Source organism: Coregonus clupeaformis, chromosome 6 (assembly GCF_020615455.1).
Source record: "Coregonus clupeaformis isolate EN_2021a chromosome 6, ASM2061545v1, whole genome shotgun sequence".
NCBI lineage: Eukaryota > Metazoa > Chordata > Actinopteri > Salmoniformes > Salmonidae > Coregonus > Coregonus clupeaformis.
Window position 1 is genome coordinate 15695668 of NC_059197.1, and position 21996 is coordinate 15717663.

The 21996-nt window shown below is 46.9% G+C and overlaps 1 protein-coding gene across 5 annotated transcripts in view; it reads right to left on the minus strand.

Annotated features, from left to right (window-relative positions):
• The window catches only part of LOC121567752 (unconventional myosin-XVIIIa), a 166142-nt gene that overhangs the window by 97832 nt on the left and 46314 nt on the right, over positions 1 to 21996 (minus strand). Inside the window, exon 1 of one of the 5 annotated variants that reach the window (XM_041878002.2) lies at positions 4447 to 4516. The exons of 3 other annotated variants lie outside the window; for them this stretch is intronic. In XM_041878002.2, the coding sequence (XP_041733936.2) occupies positions 4447 to 4458 (12 nt within the window). In that variant the 5' untranslated portion in view covers positions 4459 to 4516. Of the gene's footprint in view, positions 1 to 4446; positions 4517 to 21996 lie in introns of those variants that run through there. One more of the 5 variants, XM_045218705.1, reaches the window with a different exon arrangement.

Below are 21996 nucleotides of genomic sequence, written 5' to 3' on the forward strand. Positions count from 1 at the left end.
ACACTTAGTGGAGGAGTGACACATGCAGGGGACACATTTCTACATGCAGAGACACCAACGTATCCCACCCCATGTCCCCACACCGTGCAGTGCTGCACCAACGGTGCTGTGAGGAAAACTGAACAGGACTTCCCTTTTGCTCCCAGAAGGAAAAGCGTGATGAGAATGCCATGTTGGCTGTGCTGATGTCATGAGCTGTGCCGGATAAGGGGGGAAGAGGGGGGAGGGCAGGAATGGAGAGAAGTGCTGGACAGATGGACGGACAGATGGATGGAAGGGTGGATCTTCACAATAGAGGCCAAAATCACTGGTTCTTCACTCTAGGGGCCGTAACCAGTGGGATAGTGGAAGGACCACGTGTCGCAGGAAGTGAAGTGAACAAGTCTAGAGTACCAAGAAAAGCAAGAGGAGAGGGATAAGATACACAAACATACAGGAACACACTGTACACAGAACCAAGACTCAACCGTTCAGTGATTTGTGGCACACAAAAAGTATCTAGGAAATGTTGATTTCATCACAGTAAAAAACGAACAGAACACCAATACAGCAATACCTACACATAACCTTTGGGATATTTCCCCCCCAGAACAGAGAGCGGGTGAGTCAGTCTGAAGACTGGCTCTGGCTCTCCCACCACAGGCTCTAATGTGTCTATAACATGGGGGTTGCTGAGGTCTGCTGCTTATCTGTGGACACTGGGCAGGTTCAACCAGGCAGGGGCCAGGGAGATAGGACAGGGCTTTTTTTTAGGATGAGCCACATGGGCATAACGAATCAGAGGCCAACATCAGGTTGGATAGCCAGGTTGACTCTCTGGTTCCCTCTGAACACACACACACACACACACACACACAAACACAACTGTGCATACATATAAACACTGTTTATACACACACACACACACACACACACACACACACACACACAACATGTAACAAAACACCATCATACACACGCACAGAGAGCCATCTAAACCGGATATAGCATGGTGACTGACACTCTCTGGCAAATGTGACTCAGCCACTGTTTTGGGAGAACACTAGTTGACTTAGCTAATAACAACAGAACAAAGCCATATTGACAATACTGAATCAATGCAGTAAAGAGATAGGCCTATGCCCAGAGATAATGAAAATAAAAGCTGAGGAACAGACTTTAATGTCTATTAGTCACTGTGAAACATGACAACTGCTTTCTGACTGACTCTAACATTAAAAGCAAAGATGTACAGTTGAAGTCGGAAGTTGACATACACTTAGGTTGGAGTCATTAAAACTTGTTTTTCAACCACTCCACAAATGTCTTGTTAACAAACTATAGTTTTGGCAAGTCGGTTAGGACCTCTACTTTGTGCATGACACAAGTCGTTTTTCCAACAATTGTTTACAGACATATTATTTCACTTATAATTCACTGTATCACAATTCCAGTGGGTCAGAAGTTTACATACACTAAGTTGACTGTGCCTTTAAACAGCTTTGAAAATTCCAGAAAATGATGTCATGGCTTTAGAAGCTTCTGATAGGCTAATTGACATCTGAGTCAATTGGAGGTGTACCTGTGGATGTATTTCAAGGCCTACCTTCAAACTCGGTGCCTCTTTGCTTGACATCATGGGAAAATCAAAAGAAATCAGCCAAGACCTCAGAAAAAAAATTGTAGACCTCCACAAGTCTGGTTCATCGTTGGGAGCAATTTCCAAACGCCTGAAGGTACCACGTTAATCTCTACAAACAATAGTATGCAAATATAAACACCATGGGACCACGCAGCCGTCATACCGCTCAGGAAGGAGATTCATTCTGTCTCCTAGAGATTAACGTACTTTGGTGCAAAAAGTGCAAATCAATCCCAGAACAACAACAAATAACCTTGTGAAGATGCTGGAGGAAACAGGTACAAAAGTATCTATATCCACAGTAAAAACGAGTCCTATATATAGACATAACCTGAAAGGCCGCTCAGCAAGGAAGAAGCCACTGCTCCAAAACCGCCATTAAAAAGCCAGACTACGGTTTGCAACTGCACATGGGGACAAAGATCGTACTTTTTGGAGAAATGTCCTCTGGTCTGATGAAACAAAAATAGAACTGTTTGGCCATAATGACCATCGTTATGTTTGGAGTAAAAATGTGGTGGCTTGCAAGCCCGAAGAACACCATCCCAACCGTGAAGCACGGGGGTGGCAGCATCATGCTGTGGGGGTGTTTTGCTGCAGGAGGGACTTGTGCACTTCACAAAATAGATGGCATCATGAGGAAGGAAAATGATGTGGCTATATTGAAGCAACATCTCAAGACATCAGTCAGGAAGTTAAAGCTTGGTCGCAAATGGGTCTTCCAAATGGACAATGACCCCAAGCATACTTCCAAAGTTGTGGCAAAATGGCTTAAGGACAAGTCAAGGTATTGGAGTGGCCATCACAAAGCCCTGACCTCAATACTATAGAACATTTGTGGGAAGAACTGAAAAAGCATGTGCAAGCAAGGAGGCCAACAAACCTGACTCAGTTACACCAGCTCTGTCAGGAGGAATGGGCCAAAATTCACCCAACTTATTGTGGGAAGCTTGTGGAAGGCTACCCAAAATGTTTGACCCAAGTTAAACAATTTAAAGGCAATGCTACCAAATACTAATTGAGTGTATGTAAACTTCTGATCCACTGGGAATGTGATGAAAGAAATAAAAGCTTAAATAAATAATTATCTCTAATATTATTCTGACATTTCACATTCTTAAAATAAAGTGGTGATCCTAACTGACCTAAAAAAAGGGAATTTTTACTAGGATTAAATGTCAGGAATTGTGAAAAACTGAGTTTACATGTATTTGGCTAAGGTGTATGTAAACTTCCGACTTCAACTGTACGTAGCCTGATAACAAAGCTTATTGGAAACGTGATTTGATTTGATATGACAGTTAAGAGGGACAGTCATCTCAGGGGTCTACAACTCAACACACAACCAACAGTGACAAAACAACACTGATCTTGAGTAATCACTCGTCCACTGAGAGAGTGTTAGAGTTAGGGCATCCAGTTGGTGTTGACAGAGGAAACAGCACACACTCTTTCTGCATCTAAGATCCACTTTGTACTGTAGGCTAGGGTTAGGCTGGTCCCCCAACAACAGAAAAGGGAAGTCAACCCACAGATGGCACCCTACACAGGAAATCACAGGATAGCAGATGCATTTTCCACATCCAAACTTACAGAAAGGCAAACAATGTTCTCAACAGTTGGTCAGAACAATAGGCTAGATGAGGAAACCCACAAAAAATCCATCTGGAATTTCCACAAAAGACTATGGGTCTGCATTGCTAATAGCATAGCTCACTATACCAAGTACCAACACACACTGAACAGTCAACGTGACTTTTCCAACAGGGGCGAGACACAAAGACACAAAGGCTCCATTCAACTTCTGCCCAATCTGCCTATGAAAGCCAGTTCCAGACAGCTACCACCACAGCCTTCCTGGCAGACACACTCCTTTCACTTCTACTATTACAGTATTCTACTGTCACAACATGCTAAAGCACACAGATCAAACCAAATGAACCAAGTTACTTCGGCTAACACTTCACCAAGGCTCAAGCAAAAGGCTGTTAACATAGCTAGCTAGCATCTCCAGAGCCAAAATGGCTCCACTTAGCTGAACCTGAGCTCAGTTACAGTGAGAGATAGCCAGCCCCCCTCACTGTCAGCCCTAAAATGTGTGTTACCAGCCAGGCAGGCCCTGGTAGAGACTGCACACTCAGCCCACAGATTCCTCCACAGAAGGCCTCTCGCTTTCCCCCAACAATCCTGGAACCACGGCTCCTCCTTTACCTGCTGTCCTCTGTGAAGGTGAGTAGTGGTTAGGTTTGGTAGATCCAATCCTTCCCTGACCGAAATAAGCCCTTAAAACGACGTTGGCGGTAACGGGTGTTCAACCCAGAGTTAGTAGAGTGTGTGAGAAAGAGCTAAGATAGCCGGCGGACTCATGTCATGTCACACAGGGCACAGGCTGGGGAGAGGAGCCCCCTGATAGGCTGACTATTCTCAGAGAGACAAGGAGAGGACAGCTGTCACGATACAAGGGTCCAGGGGGCTAAAAATAGCCCCCCCAGAACCAACACTGCTGCCACTAATGCCTCCCCTGGTTCCCTGGCTAGCCCCCCATCCTACCCCGAAGAATTCAGGGCAACTAGCAGCATCTCCCTCTTTCTCTCTCGCTCTCTTTCGTTCCTTCTCGCTCACGGAAGTTGCTGTCTCCTCAGCTGCTCCGTGGGGACCCCAGTGAAGTCAGTGTGTGTGTGTGTGTGTGTGTGTGTGTGTGTGTGGCCTATGTGTCAAATCTCTGTTGTGACTTATTTGAGGAGTGATGGATGTCTGATAAATGTAGTGTAATAAAGTGTTTTGTTGTTGTTAGACAGTCCACTGTAAGCGTGTGTACAACATACCTGAAGGTGCATGTGTGTTTTGATTATGAGGGAAGCGTAGTCCTTTCTCCTGTGTGCAGGTCTGTCTGAGGCTGGGAGTGGCAGAACGAAATGCGGAAAAGGAGGGGAAACGGAGGAGAAAACCAGAAGCGCTATGATACGGGGTACAGGAAATGACACAGGGCTTGGTGCCTCCCTCACTCTCACACAAGGGAGGAAGCATGCTGTAGTGCACACTGGGTACAACATTAGGCTTCAATCCTCACACATTATCTCTCTCTTTTGATGAGGGGAACTGTAATAAACAGTTAATAAGTAAACAAACAGTGGTGCAGTGTCACTAAGGGAAGAGGCACACAATACCATATTGATACAATTTAAAGGCACATAAATCAATGGTATTATCTACTCACACCATCCTAACAAAACAAGCCCTCGGGCCACTTAATATAATTTCAGAACTATTTCTCATTATAGTACTATTCTCAATGTTATATCACTAAACACCAGTAGAGGGCAACACTTCCTACTCAAGGCCTTGTAAATGTATTCACCTCCTTCACATAGCCACTAGGGGGAGTAAGAACACTAAATATAAACCAGCCTATATGTTGTGTGACAGTGAAGCAGCAGCACAAAGACAGAGTTGATTCTTCACCAATCAAAACAAACTACCATCACTCTACAGAGGAAGAGAGCAAACTAATCCAAGTCATGTGGGCTCCCGCGTGGCGCAGCAGTCTAAGGCACTGCATCTCAGTGTTTGAGGCGTGTCACTACAGACCCCCTGGTTCGATTCCAGGCTGTATCACAACCGGCCGTGATTGGGAGTCCCATAGGGCGGCGCACAATTGGTCCAGCGTCGTCCAGGTTTGGCCGGTGTAGGCCGTCATTGTAAATAAGAATGTGTTCTTAACTGATTTGCCTAGTTAAATAAAGGTAAAATAAAAATGTGTGGCTCAAAAGCTTAGTAATAGTATGACACCAGGCTGATTTTAGAACACGGAGCACAGAAATGCAGTGATGTAACTGAGTTAGTGTGTGTACCTCACTGTTTGTGTGTGTGGTTGCATGCATACTCACTTGTGCATGCAGTGTTTTTGTGTATCTACTTGTGTAACGTGTGTATTAATGCATAATAACCTTATAGATCAGTGGTGCAGTATAGTACAGATAGATCTACCGGACTTCATGACATGAGCATTGTTAACAGTAACTAGAAGTTGTTTCAAGGAACACTGATGGTGAGAGAGACAGAGCGGGCCGGGAAGTGTGTCCACTGGATGCTGTGTGTGACAGCGCTCCCATCCCGCTGAATGCATGGCAAACAGTAGGATCAAAGAGGAACGTAAGGTATGCGTTTGTCAGCAGGGAATAACAGGAATAACATGCTGCCTCTGACACGCACAGAGCCGGAATGTCCAATCCCCTCTACACTCAAATGCATGGTATTCAACACAATATTCACAGTACCCACAGGGGAAACAATGCCCTACATTTCACAACACATGTTTTGATTGAAAACACTACATCTGGGTTACATTTTATTACAATTCCTGTCAATTCAGAGATTGAATCTGTCGTTCCCCCCTCCGGACGAATTCCATGTTGTCCAATTCAATTGACAGGAATGTAAAATGAATTCACCCATGCTCTGGTAACACACACAAACACACACACTATGATTTCCTCCCTAATCCCTAGTCTTCCAGGTTGATTGGTGTGTATGAACCAGGATGTGAGTGCTTCTGTAATATTGTGACCATCTGCTGCCCAGGCCTGTTGACAGGAGAGCCTATCCTATCTAGTAAGGGTATTAGGGGAATATCACAAGTCATCTAGGAATGAACACTCTCAAATCAGTGCCAAGAGCACTCCCTGTTCATATAGTGAACATGTTATGGCAGTGAGGTCATGGCTCCTAAACACATTGATTACTTCTAGCCTCAGAGCTCTGGTCATCACTGTCACTGACTCAAACAGGATAATATCCTCCCATTCATTTTGATGAACATACACAGATTAGTACAACTGAGGGCTGTGCCATCTGTCATATAACGTCACTATATTTTTCGTATTTTTGACGGTATGGCAGTATTTTACAGTATTTGATGTTTCTGAAATATATAGTGAAATTTCTGTCTTAATATGTTTTATGAGTAGTGCATGACCCGAGGATGGCAACAAATGAATTCTAAGTGGTTTTAATGGGCTTTCTCCATTCTAATTGTTTTATACTCAACCAAACCAGGACAAAACTGATAGTGAAGTAGTCCAATTTGTAGAACTTCTCATTTATTTAGCACTGCGTAAACATATCGTTATAGACGGTATTGTAAAAATCATACCATACCGGTATACCTTAAAAGACGATATATCGCCCAGTCATTACACATTTACATTTTAGTCATTTAGCAGACGCTCTTATCCAGAGCGACTTACAGTTAGTGAGTGCATACATTATTTTATTTTTCATACTGGCCCCCCGTGGGAATTGAACCCACAACCCTGGCGTTGCAAACGCCATGCTCTACCAACTGAGCTACATCCCTGCCGGCCATTCCCTCCCCTACCCTGGACGACGCAGGGCCAATTATGCGCCGCCCAATGGGTCTCCCGGTCGCGGCCGGCTACGACAGAGCCTGGATTTGAACCAGGATCTCTAGTGGCACAGCTAGCACTGCCTTAGACCACTGCGCCACTAGCCCAAATCCTCTACCATCACACACATAACTCATCTTTCACATTACAACAGAAAGAGAGACATACACACAAAGTATGCATAAGCTCACAAACACGCTGTTGTTTGTTTAAGGTTTTGATTTTTGTCTTTAAACACTCCCAAAACACTGACTCATAGAAAGAATAGCCACAGCTAAGGCATAATAATACCCCTTACAGTATTCAGAGGAAAACCATTAGCTCAATACAAACACACACACATTTGACATGTTTAGTCATTTAGCAGAAGCGCTTATCCAGAGCGACTTACAGTACATTTACATTACATTTTAGTCATTTAGCAGACACTCTTATCCAGAGCGACTTACAGTTAGTGAGTGCATACATTATTTTTTTTATACTGGTCCCCCGTGGGAAACGAACCCACAACCCTGGCGTTGCAAACGCCATGCTCTACCAACTGAGCTACCTCCCTGCCGGCCATTCCCTCCCCTACCCTGGACGACGCTGGGCCAATTGTGCGCCGCCCCATTGGTCTCCCGGTTGCGGCCGGCTACAGCAGAGCCTGGATTCGAACCAGGATCTCTACAGTAGTGAGTTTATACATTTTCATACTGGTCCCCCGTGGGAATGGAACCTACAACCCTGGCGTTGCAAGCGCCATGCTCTACCAACTGAGCCACACACACACACACACCCCCGCCCCCCTCCCTTGGCAGGTTCCAGTCTATGCAGAGTGTTGTTCTGGCCCATAAGGCAGGTGTTATGAAAGCTATAGTATGAAACAACACCAAATCTGTCTCGAGCAGTCCTTACGGAGACCATAATGGTACATTATGTTCAGAATAGAGTTCACTATCTATTAGCTATTCAGTACTTATGTAGACTACGATGGTATGTTTAGAATAGAGCTCACTATCTATCAGCTACTCAGTACTTATGTAGACTACGATGGTATGTTTAGAATAGAGCTCACTATCTATCAGCTACTCAGTACTTATGTAGACTACGATGGTATGTTTAGAATAGAGCTCACTATCTATCAGCTACTCAGTACTTATGTAGACTACGATGGTATGTTTAGAATAGAGTTCACTATCTGCTAGCACGTCAGTCCTTTTGGAGACCAAGATGGTATGTTCAGAATAGAGCTCACTCTCTGCCAGTTGGTCAGCCAAGACAATAGAGCATCCTCCCTTGTTCAACCCCTCCCTCTAGGTTGTAATGATGTCAGCCTGGAGGAGAGGGTACCTACTGGCTCTTGAAGGCCACTCTGGCCAGGGCTGCTTGTTTAGCTAATGTATGGGGCCTTTAGCTTAGCAAAGAGCCCCCCCTCCCCATCCCTCAGTCTCTCCATCTCACACAGGGTTCGTACAGACAGTAGCAAGTCAAATTCAAGGACTTTTAAGTACTTTTCAAGCACTAATATTTATTTTCAAGGACCGCCAATTTGAAATAGTTTCTATTTTGCAATTGCTTCTAGTCGCCAACAGATGGCAGTATATCGTCACAACATCATACCAATGTTTTTTAAACTTACAGGCTCTACTCAATAATTAATGTCTCTAGTTATTTACTACATACATGAGTGGTAAGTCAGGACTGATGATGTTGACTGATTTCCTTATATGAACTGTAGCTCAGTAAAATCTTGGAAATTGTTGCATTTATATTTATATCAGTGTACATAATATTAAATTGTCTTTATACTGTATTTCACTAAATGTTAAGTCCCACAGGCTGTCACAACACAATGACATGAAGGTGAATTCTGTGTATAAGGCCCTTAGTTTACTCTAAAATGTTGTTTTCTATACCCATTAGAAGAAAAACAAGCTAGTAATGTGTTTGATAAGAATAAAGACTCTCTCATGGGACCCTATTTAAATTTTAGAGGACCCCACATGGGTCCCGGACCCCAAGTTTTGGAACCACTCTACTACCAACCTCTCTCCCTGCTTGCTTCAATGCTTCCTCTCTCTGTGTATCTCCTTTGCATTCTTCATTGCAGCCTGACTCACCACTGTCTGTCTCACTACTCTCTATAAAGAAAAGGTATTTTGTTATGAGAACTCTTTTGATTATAGCTAGCTAAATTTCAGTCAACTGCTCCTGCTGAGGTCAGCTCCATTCAACGTTAGCTTCTAACTTCATCCTTCTAGCCAGCTAGTTATAGCTAGCTACCTGGCTAATAGCCAGAGCCCTTGAGCTACCTAGCTAGCTAGACATCTGACTGAAATATCAGCACTATTTACCAGTTGTACACTCATTCTCAGAGAGTCAGGGGGGGTTTGTTTGGTGGATGTCTGTTGACATGGCAGGAGTTAAAATAATTCCCACTGTCAGCAGCATCTCTGCTACTTGCCACTGTACGTCTGGGCTGAGCTAGTTCGTTTCACCTCTCAGCCTATGTGGTGGGCGGAGTGGTGAACGAATGCGCTGCTAACACGGTAAATTTTTATTTATTTATTTTATTTCACCTTTATTTAACCAGGTAAGCCAGTTGAGAACAGGTTCTCATTTACAACTGCGACCTGGCCAAGATAAAGCAAAGTAGTGCAATAAAAACAACACAGAGTTACATATGGGGTAAAAAACATAAAGTCAGAAATACAACAGAAAATATATATACAGTGTGTGCAAATGTAGCAAGTTATGGAGGTAAGGCAATAAATAGGCTATAGTGCAGAATAATTACAATAGTATTAACACTGGAATGCTAGATGTGCAAGAGATTATGTGCAAATAGAGATACTGGGGTGCAAAAAGAGCAAAATAAATAACAATATAGGGATGAGGTAGTTGGGTGGGCTAATTTCAGATGGGCTGTGTACAGGTGCAGTGATCGGTAAGGTGCTCTGACAACTGATGCTTAAAGTTATTGAGGGAGATAAGAGTCTCCAGCTTCAGAGATTTTTGCAATTCGTTCCAGTCATTGGCAGCAGAGAACTGGAAGGAATGGCGGCCAAAGGAGGTGTTGGCTTTGGGAATGACCAGTGAGATATACCTGCTGGAGCGCAGACTACGGGTGGGTGCTGCTATGGTGACCAATGAGCTAAGATAAGGCGGGGATTTGCCTAGCAGTGATTTATAGATGGCCTGGAGCCAGTGGGTTTGACGACGAACATGTAGTGAGGACCATCCGGGGGAACAGGTCGAACATAACGAGCATACATGAATCATTCATGATTCCAGTCGTTCGCAGAGGTAGGCGCGATTAGAACTTATATCAAGAAGTCTTCTGAGCGTTGATCAACACTGGGAACGCAATAAGTGAGTAAACGATAATTAACTAAATAAAAAGCTGAGTAAACAGTATTTCACAAATAAAATGGTGTGTAAACGGCGTTTAAGTGTGTTTACCCTCCACTACATCCCTGGTTGGGTCTGGCAAAACCCATTCATAAACATCAATATCCTGCCAGGCAGGATTTAATCTACATTTCCCCAACATTTTAGCTATCAAGGTGACGTTTGGTGGCGCCTAATAAGTCAGTTCTCTACCAGCTTGGCTGAGTGGCAGTGTGGGTGGAATAAGTGAGTTCGCCTGGCAACCAGAGTGCGAAACACATAAGGAAATAAAACTCTGTAGTCTGCCTGGAAATTAATTTGCAAGACCAATACATTTTTCTAATACATTTCATATTAACATATCTGATCATCTTCTGTTCTCCTCTCATTTTAATTAAAGTACTTTTCAAGGTACCAACTTGAAAAAAATTCTGATTTCCAAGGTATTACCGTACTTAAATTTCAGAGTGCCAAATTCAAGTACTTTAAGTACCTCAAGCACCTTGTGTGAACCCTGCTCACAGTCATATTAGGAGGGAGGTCCTCATCAAGAGAAGCCTCCTCCTGTGTACACACACACACAACACACACACACAGCTTCTGGGTTCTCTCCTCTCTGCACTCTTGGCCTCAGAGGAGAATCTATTCTTAGCAGCACTGAGGGATTTGCAGCACTGCAGTGTACAGTACACATCCCTGGCGTGGCTAACACAGACTGATAGCATCTCTTGAACTGGGAGGAGACACACACAGTCACTGACTGTCTGGGTTTCATAGATTTAACTTCTGATTACAAAGCTCAGAATGACATCAGAGATAAAGAAGTAGAATGAGGGTTGAGAGAGATTTAGCGTGTGTGTGTGTGTGTGTGTGTGTGTGTGTGTGTGTGTGTGTGTGTGTGCATCAGAGAATTTGAGAGAGAATGTGTGATGCGTACCTGGCATCCATTCCAGGTACTGTAGCTAATCCCCACACAGCCCCTATGCAGCTGTAAGCACCACCAGTCTGACCTTGTTTTGACCTACTGTACTGAACACTATGGAGAAATAGATCAAGTGCCCACATTTTCCATCTCATTTAAGAAAAGAAAAAACTAACAGCAACAATAGCTTCTTATATTCTACATTCTAATGTATTGAGCAGTTGATGACTTTGTACACTTCCCTGCTAATGTTAAGAGCACCAATGTGCCTCAAATCCACATGACAGTGAGTCCATTAGAAACCACGTACTGTACATCAGCAACACTAAACCATAGGAGTACACTGCATTACTTTCACACAGGGCCTTATGTATGTGCAATGGGTAAGCAGACAGGCAGGCAGACAGGCAGGCAGGCAGGCAGGCAGGCAGGCAGGCAGGCAGGCAGGCAGGCAGGCAGGCAGGCAGTGGCTGACGTCTGGTGAGACTTAGTTGCATAGTGCCGCGTGGAGAGAGACCATGCCTGACCGGGCTCCACTTGCCATGTCTCCACTGTGCTCCAGGGTGGCAGATATAGGTCACTGTCGCACACACACACACACACACACAAACCAGTTCCAACCCCCTCTCCACCTGAGGAGGCTGGCCGAGCACACGACAAGGCCCTTAGCCCGCCAGTGTGAAAACACAAAGCCTGCCTGATCAAAGCAGAAAGGCCCAGAGAGGGCAAAGGCAAGCCAGCCTGTCAAAACACACATCAATCATGCCATTACACAACCTTGGCATTTAACCCTATACTCGAGCTCCCGAGTGGCGCAGTGGTCTAGCTGTGCCACTAGAGATCCTGGTTCGAATCCAACCTCTGTCGTAGCCGGCTGCGACCGGGAGACCCATGGGGCGGCGCACAATTGGCCCAGCGTCGTCCAGGGTAGGGGAGGGAATAGCCGGCAAGGATGTAGCTCAGTTGGTAGAGCATGGCATTTGCAACGCCAGGGTTGTGGGTTCGATTCCAGTATGAAAAATTAAATTAAATTAAATTAAATTAAATAGAAAATGTATGCACTCACTAACTGTAAGTCGCTCTGGATAAGAGCGTCTGCTAAATGACTAAAATGTAAATGTACTTGTCTTCATGACACTTCTTTTGTTTGATATACGACCTTTATATCCTTTTAAAACTGGTAATGGCTGTCTGGGACACCCAGTCAAGTCAAAGAATATATTGTTCAGTAAAGTAGTCTATAGTATTATACTGCCCTCTAGTCTAGGAGAATAGTACAGAACAGGCAGTCTAGGACACCCACAGTCAATGACAACTCTCTCCAGACCAGTGCTCCTCAGTTGGAGATAAATCTCACTTCACATGGCTTGGTCAGCCGGTCGATCTCTAAGGCATCCCTAGTCGATCACAAAACATTTCTGTAAAAAAAAAAAAAAGATACTTTTTTAAAATTTGTTTCGCGCTGTTGGTGGTAGGTGCACTCGATTCAGCAGCCCTAGCGCCGGGAATGCAAAGTGTTCCCATTTTCAACCATTTCATGTGTCTGAAGGTAGAACTCCGCCTACCCAGCAGGCCCAGAGAGCAAATCAAGAGCACCTATAGGTCTACAGCTGGCCAATCAGATATCTCAGATCACCGTGTCTGCACAGTTTCCTCGAGCCATAGGCGTGGACTGTAAAAATAAGCCTTGAATGCACAGCAAAGTTGATACTGTGAGATTTCAAAACTTAAAACTATGACTAGCGGTACCGGAGCGCCAAGTCTAGGTCCAAAAGGCTTCTTAACAGCTTCTACCCCCAAGCCATAAGACTCCTGAACAGCTAATGATGGCTACCCGGACTATTTGCATCTCCCTACTTCCACTCACGCTACAACCAGCACTGCAGCTACAATGAATGAGTATAGCAAAGTGTTCCGATAAGCTTGCGTTGTTATTATTAGCGGCTTGTGTCTTTTTTAATAGAGGAATATTTCACTTTCTCTGGTCATAGGAGTAACATGAATTGGTGCATGAGGCAGAAATAATGCAGTGCGACTTCAGTTTTGCCATCAGCTGGAAGACTGTGTCACATTTTCTCAGCAGAGGGACGATGAGTTGGGTGAGAGGCAGCCTCACCGCTGCTCTCTCCCTCCCCTCAGACTAACCATCAGATTCAGGCCATCAGTCCAGTAAAAAAAGAATATACTGAACAAAAATATAAACGCAACATGTAAAGTGTTGGTCCCATGTTTCATGGGCTGAAATAAAAGATCCCAGAAATGTTCCATATGCACAAAAAGCACATTTCTCTCAAATTATGTGCACAAATTTGTTTACAACCCTGTTAGTGAGCATTTCTCCTTCGCCAAGATAAATCCTTCCACCTGACAGTTGTTGCATATCAAGAAGCTGATTAAACAGCATGATCATTACACAGGTGCACCTTGTGCCCTCCCAGGCCCACCCATTGCTGCGCCCCTGCCCAGTCATGCGAAATCCATAGATTAGGGCCTCATGTATTTATTTCAATTGACTGATTTCCTTATATAAAAGTGTAACTCAGTAAAATAGTTTAAAATTGTTGCATGTTGCGTTTATATTTTTGTTCAGTATATATTACTCACTCAGCTGTGCCTCACAAGTAATACAATAAATTATCTATTACCAGTGTGATCATATACCTACATTTTCTTTTTATAATTTCAAAATGGTCTGAGAAGAACAACATTGTCAGGGCAATTCAAGCATAGCCAATATGCAGTGATAATGTATTGGGCCTATAGCCTACTGAACAAACCTCATTGCTACAGAACTGTTTTTAAATTGGTTAATGTTGCATAGGCTTATGTTTTTACGTCATGTTTTTAAAAAATCTGAGCGGTAGATCTCGGCTTGCACTTTGACTCAGAAAGTGATCTTGACTCAGAAAAGGTTGGTGACCAATGTGCTAGACTATAGGTCAAGTCAGTTACTGCTACACTATAAGCCAGGTCAGTTACAGCTAGACTATAAACCAGGTCAGTTACAGCTAGACTATAAACCAGGTCAGTTACAGCTAGACTATAAACCAGGTCAGTTACAGCTAGACTATAAACCAGGTCAGTTACAGCTAGACTATAAGCCAGGTCAGTTACAGCTAGACTATAAGCCAGGTCAGTTACAGCTAGACTATAAACCAGGTCAGTTACAGCTAGACTATAAACCAGGTCAGTTACAGCTAGACTATAAACCAGGTCAGTTACAGCTAGACTATAAGCCAGGTCAGTTACAGCTAGACTATAAGCCAGGTCAGTTACAGCTAGACTATAAACCAGGTCAGTTACAGCTAGACTATAAACCAGGTCAGTTACAGCTAGACTATAAGCCAGGTCAGTTACAGCTAGACTATAAACCAGGTCAGTTACAGCTAGACTATAAGCCAGGTCAGTTACAGCTAGACTATAACCAGGTCAGTTACAGCTAGACTATAAGCCAGGTCAGTTACAGCTAGACTATAAGCCAGGTCAGTTACAGCTAGACTATAAACCAGGTCAGTTACAGCTAGACTATAAGCCAGGTCAGTTACAGCTAGACTATAAACCAGGTCAGTTACAGCTAGACTATAAGCCAGGTCAGTTACAGCTAGACTATAAGCCAGGTCAGTTACAGCTAGACTATAAGCCAGGTCAGTTACAGCTAGACTATAAGCCAGGTCAGTTACTGCTAGACTATAAGCCAGGTCAGTTACAGCTAGACTATAAACCAGGTCAGTTACAGCTAGACTATAAGCCAGGTCAGTTACAGCTAGACTATAAACCAGGTCAGTTACAGCTAGACTATAAACCAGGTCAGTTACAGCTAGACTATAAGCCAGGTCAGTTACAGCTAGACTATAAACCAGGTCAGTTACAGCTAGACTATAAACCAGGTCAGTTACAGCTAGACTATAAACCAGGTCAGTTACAGCTAGACTATAATCCAGGTCAGTTACAGCTAGACTATAAGCCAGGTCAGTTACAGCTAGACTATAAACCAGGTCAGTTACAGCTAGACTATAAACCAGGTCAGTTACAGCTAGACTATAAACCAGGTCAGTTACAGCTAGACTATAAACCAGGTCAGTTACAGCTAGACTATAAGCCAGGTCAGTTACAGCTAGACTATAAGCCAGGTCAGTTACAGCTAGACTATAAAGCCAGGTCAGTTACAGCTAGACTATAAACCAGGTCAGTTACAGCTAGACTATAAACCAGGTCAGTTACAGCTAGACTATAAACCAGGTCAGTTACAGCTAGACTATAAGCCAGGTCAGTTACAGCTAGACTATAAACCAGGTCAGTTACAGCTAGACTATAAACCAGGTCAGTTACAGCTAGACTATAATCCAGGTCAGTTACAGCTAGACTATAATCCAGGTCAGTTACTGCTAGACTATAAACAAAGTCAGTTATTGCTAGACTATAAGCCAGGTCAGTTACTGCTAGACTATACGCCATGTCAGGGCTGACGTCAGCAGACACAGCTGTGTTCAACTGTTAGCTGAAGGGTCGCACGCACAAACGCACGCATGTGCGCACACACACACAGTACTACAGTAGACACACACACACACACAGTACTACAGTAGACACACACACACACAGTACTACAGTAGACACACACACACACAGTACTACAGTAGACACACACACACAGTACTACAGTAGACACACACACACACAGTACTACAGTAGACACACACACACACAGTACTACAGTAGACACACACACACACAGTACTACAGTAGACACACACACATGCAGGAACCCTCCCCTCCACTCTTCCTACCCCCTCTTCTCCTCTTCTCCTCTCCTCTCTCCCCCATTTCTCCTCTCCTCTCTCCTCCCCCTCTCCTCCTTTCATCTCTCCTCCTTTCATCTCTCCTCCCCTCTAACCTTTCCTTCTGGGTACAGGCACTGCAACGCCACAATCGCTGCTTGTTTCCATGGCAGCCAGGACAGGCAGGCTAATTCTATGTGGCTGCTGCTGTAATCTCTGTGGAATGCGTGGGGAATATGGCCGCTGGGATTTGAGCTGGCCTCTGACCCCATGTGCAGGATCAATGGTCAGGGGGGAGGTTCTACAGGGCTGTGAGCACATCAAGAGCCAACCATATTCTGCTCGGTCAGCTGGGTTAGGTTGTGCTGGGATGGCCACTCAATAACTAGACTAGTGAGTAACATAGATCAGGGGTTGGGGGTGGGAGGGGGGAGAGAGAGAGAGGGCACAACATCAATATATTTTAACATGGCCAAGCCTTCAGGCCGATTACGCACTTGTAAATCTAAATTCCAGCTTCTGCCTGCATGCACAAAATGCATAGGCACAGTACAGTTTAGGCAGACTGTTTTACAATGTGCAATAACACAGTCAATAATTACTGTCAATAGTAATAATGTGTCATCATAACAATCTAACGTGTGTGTAATGATCATTGGTCACCAGTCTTTTTAATGATGTCACGACTTCCACCGAGGCTGCCTCCCCTCCTTGTTCGGGCAGGCTTCGGTGTTCGTCATCACCGGCTTACCAGCCACTGCCGCTCCATATATCATCATTCCATGTGTCTTGTCAATTACACACACCTGGTTCATATCCCCTCATTAGTCTGTGTATAAGTGTTCCCTCTGCCCCCTTGTCCTTGTGAGTGATTGTTTTATGTGAAGATGAGTGTAGCTCGGTTGAGCTACCCGTACTTTGTATTGCCAGGGTTATTTCTCCCTGTGTGCCTGTATTGTGTTCCAGTGCGCCTGTATTACGCCCTGTGCTGTTGACGCTATCCAGCGTAACTGTGTACTAAGGAATAAACTCTGGATTCTGTGATTTACCCTCCTGCGCCTGACTCCTTCAAATCATACTCTCACAGAATCACTCACCTATGGAGTCAGCGGGAGAGGAGCGCATGCCTGGAGTCGTGGCACGGGTCCAGGAGCATTCCACGATGCTGGCCAGCTTGGGAGAAGCGATGGATCGGGTTCTTCAGGTCGTCCAAAGCCTGGAGAGGAGAGGACCCGATCTGTCGAGACCAGCTGGCCAACCGGATCCAGCCACCCACACCCCAGCACCCGGAGGGATCCAGATATCCCGACCATGGGAGTTCGACAGGACCGCGGCTGTCTGCCAAGGATTCCTCCTCCAACTGGAGCTCTATCTCTCCAGCATCAGGCCGGCCCCATCGGAGCGGGAGAAGGTGTCCGCCCTCGTCTCCTGCCTCTCGGGGAAAGCCCTGGAGTGGGCCAACGCGGTGTGGAACGAAGGAGGAACCGCGTTGGAGAACTACGGGGAGTTTGCTCGCCTCTTTCGGGCTGTCTTCGATCACCCGCCCGAAGGTCGAGAGGCGGGCGAGCAGCTGGTTCACCTGAGGCAGGGGACGAGGACTGCACAAGACTTCGCCTTGGAGTTTCAGACTCTGGCAGCGGCGTCCGGGTGGAACGAGCGGGCCCTTATCGACCATTTCCGGTGCCATCTGCGGGAGGACGTCCAACAGGAGCTAGCCTGCCGGGACACCATGTTGTCCTTCGCGCAACTGGTGGACATGGCCATCCGTTTGGACAACCTGCTGGCAGCCAGAGGACGTCCTGGAAGGGGTCTGCCCGTTCCCACCCCGGACGACTCGAATCCAGAGCCGATGGTGCTGGGTGAAACCGCCATCCGAGAGAGCGGAGGACGACAGCGACAGTGTCACACTGGTGGCACGAAGGGAGAGTACACCACACGTCGTCAGCGCTCTTTTGGGTCTGGAGGCGGCAGGCAGGGCACTCTCCCATCACCCCAGGTATTGAACACCCACACTGGTTCAGAGCCCTCTGCTGCGCACTGTACCCTACCCATCTACTTTCCCGATCAAATGGTGTTCCCTCAGTGTAAGGCGCTGGTCGATTCAGGCGCAGCTGGGAACTTTATGGACAGGGCATTCTCACACCGGCTAAGCATTTCATTGGTTCACCTATCCATTCCACTCCCCATCAGAGCACTTGATAGTCGACCATTAGGGTCCGGGTTTGTTAAGGAGGTTACTGCACCAGTCACCATGACTACCCAGGAGACTCATTGTGAGCAGGTCACATTTTATATTATTGAGTCTCCTGCTTTCCCTGTGGTATTAGGTCTCCCTTGGTTAGCACTCCACAACCCCACCTTCTCATGGCCGCAGAGGGTTCTCACGGGGTGGTCGCAAGAGTGTCAGGGTAGGTGTCTAGGTGTTTCCGTTGGTGCAACCACGGTGGCATTCCCCCCGAATACCTCGATTTGGCGCACGCGTTCTCTAAAACGCAGGCTACCAAGTTACCACCTCATCGGGCGGGGGATTGCGCGAGAAACCTCCGGGTAGACGCTGTACCTCCCAGGAAACATACATCACCAAGTCCCTGCGCCAGGGGTATAGACGTCCCTCCACTTCACCCGCCTCCTCGAGTTTCTTCTTTGTGAAGAAGAAAGACAGTGGTCTGCGCCCTTGCATTGATTATCGACCACTGAACAAGGAGACGGTAAGATTTAGTTATCCTCTCCCCCTCATTCTGTCAGTGATCGAGTCAATGCATGGGGTGCGCTTCTTCACCAAATTAGATCTCAGGAGTGCGTACAACCTGGTGCGTGTTCGAGAGGGGGATGAGTGGAAGACAGCATTCAGCACAACCACGGGGCATTATGAATACCTGGTGATGCCCTACAGTTTGATGAATGCTCCATCTGTCTTCCAGTCCTTTGTGAACGAGGTGTTTCGCGACATGCTTGGTCGCGGTGTAGTGGTCTACATCGATGACATTCTGGTGTATTCCGCTACGCGTGCCGAGCATGTGTCCCTGGTTCGCAAAGTGCTGGCTCGACTGTTGGAAAATGACCTTTATGCCAAGTGTATGTTTTTCCAGCAGTCCGTCTCCTTCCTCGGATACCGCATTACCACCTCAGGTGTGGAGATGGAGGGGGATCGCATTTCAACCGTGCGTAATTGGCCGACTCCCACCACGGTTAAGGAGGTGTAGCGCTTTCTGGGCTACGCCAACTACTATCCAAGGTTTATCCAGGGCTTTGGCAAGGTCGCAGCTCCCATTACATCTCTGTTGAAGGGTGGGCCATCCCGGCTCCGCTGGTCTGCTGAGGCTGACCTGGCCTTCAGGAAACTGAGGGGTCTGTTCACCTCAGCTCCGGTACTGGCCCACCCAGATCCATCACCACTGTTCGTAGTGGAGGTGGATGTGGCCGAGGTAGGGATAGGCGCTGTCCTATCTCAATGCTCGGGCACGCCACCCAAGCTCCGCCCCGGTTCCTTCTTCTCTAAGAGGCTCAGCCCGGCAGAGCAGAACTACGACGTTGGTGATCGGGAGCTGTTGGCTGTTGTCCGAGACTTGACCGTGTGGAGGCATTGGCTCGAAGGGGCGAAACACCCTTTCCTCATCTGGACGGACCACCGTAACCTGGAGTACATCCGGGCAGCGAGGAGGCTGAATCCTCGCCAGGCCAGGTGGGCCCTATTCTTCACCCGGTTCGATTTTTCACTGTCATACATCCCGGGTACGAAGAACGTGAAGGCAGACGCATTGTCACGGCTGTATGACACAGAGGAGAGGCCCAGAGACAACACCCCCATACTCCCAGCTTCCTGCATTGTGGCGCCGGTAGTATGGGCGATGGATGCGGATATAGACCAGGCATTACGCACAGATCCATCTCCACCTCAGTGTCCAGCTGGGCTGCGGTACGTGCCTGCTCTTATCCGTGATTGTCTGATCTACTGGGCACACACGTCACCCTCCTCTGGTCACCCAGGTATCGGTCATACAGTGCGCTGCCTGACCTTAAAGTACTGGTGGCCTACCTTGGCTAAGGACGTGAGGGTGTATGTCTCCTCCTGCTCGGTGTGCGCCCAGAGTAAGGCACCTAAGCACCTCCCAGCGGTTAAGTTACAACCTTTACCAATTCCACAACGACCATGGTCTCACCTAAGTGTTGATTTCCTGACTGATCTTCCCCTCTCCCAAGGTAACACCACCACCCTGGTCGTTGTGGACCGCTTTTCCAAGGCCTGCCGCCTCCTTCCGCTGCCCGGTCTCCCCACGGCCCTGCAAACTGCGGAGGCCCTGTTTACACATGTCTTCCGGCACTACGGGGTACCAGAGGATATAGTGTCTGACCGAGGTCTCCAGTTCACATCCAAGGTCTGGAAGGCGTTCATGGAACGTCTGGGGGTCTCGGTCAGCCTGACCTCTGGGTTCCACCCCGAGTCTAATGGGCAGGTGGAACGGGTAAATCAGGATGTGGGTAGGTTCCTGCGGTCCTACTGCCAGGACCGGCCGGGGGAGTGGTCGGTGTTCTTGCCATGGGCAGAATATGCCCAGAACTCTTTCCGCCACTCCTCTACTAACCTAACGCCATTCCAATGTGTTTTAGGTTACCAACTGGTTCTGGCACCGTGGCACCAGAGCCAGACCGAGACTCCTGCGGTGGAAGACTGGTTTCGGCGTGCGGAGGAGACGTGGGACGCTGCCCACGTTCACCTCCAACGCGCTGTGCGTCGTCAGAAGGCCAACGCTGACCGCCACCGCAGTGAGGCCCTGGTCTTCGTACCGGGAGATCGGGTCTGGCTCTCGACCCGGAATCTGCCCCTCCGCCTGCCCTGCCGGAAGCTGAGCCCGCGGTTTGTAAGGCCGTTCAAAGTCCTGAGGAGAATCAACGAGGTCACCTATAGGTTATTACATCCCCCTGATTACCGTATTAACCCCTCGTTTCATGTGTCTCTCCTCATGCCGGTGGTGGCTGGGCCACTCCAGGAGTCTGAGGTGCGGGAGGTCCCTCCACCTCCTCTGGACTTCGAGGGGGCCCCTGCGTAGTCTGTCCGTTCCATCCTGGATTCGAGGCGTCGGGTGAGGGGCCTTCAGTACCTCGTGGAGTGGGAGGGGTACGGTCCGGAGGAACGGTGCTGGGTCCCGGTGAGGGATATCCTCGATATCTCCCTGTTGCGGGATTTCCACAGTCGCCATCCGGCTCGCCCTGCTCCGCATCCTCCTGGCCGTCCCACTGCTGGAGCTGCGGGTCAAGGGGGGTGAGGGTACTGTCACGACTTCTGCCGAGGCTGCCTCCCCTCCTTGTTCGGGCAGGTTTCGGCGTTAGTCGTCACCGGCTTACTAGCTACTGCCGCTCCATATATCATCATTCCATTTGTCTTGTCTTGTTAATTACACACACCTGGTTCATATCCCCTCATTAGTCTGTGTATAAGTGTTCCCTCTGCCCCCTTGTCCTTGTGAGTGATTGTTTTATGTGAAGATGAGTGTAGCTCGGTTGAGCTATCCATACTTTGTATTGCCAGGGTTATTTCTCCCTGTGTGCCTGTATTGTGTTCCAGTGCGCCTGTATTACACCCTGTGCTGTTGACGCTATCAAGGGTAACTGTGTACTACGGAATAAACTCTGTATTCGGTGATTTACCCTCCTGCGCCTGACTCCTTCAAATCATACTCTCACAAATGACAGAATTGAATTATGTAATAATGGGTGTACATTTGGGTTAGAACAATGTGACTGTAGTAGACTAACGTTACAGTGTCTATGATCAAGCAGATGTTAGCCTGACATTACATCACAGTGTCTAACAGGACTACATTGATTGATTGTCCTGCGCTGCTCTCACACACACGCACTCACACAAACACACAACCTCACTCCCCTCCAGCCACTGTA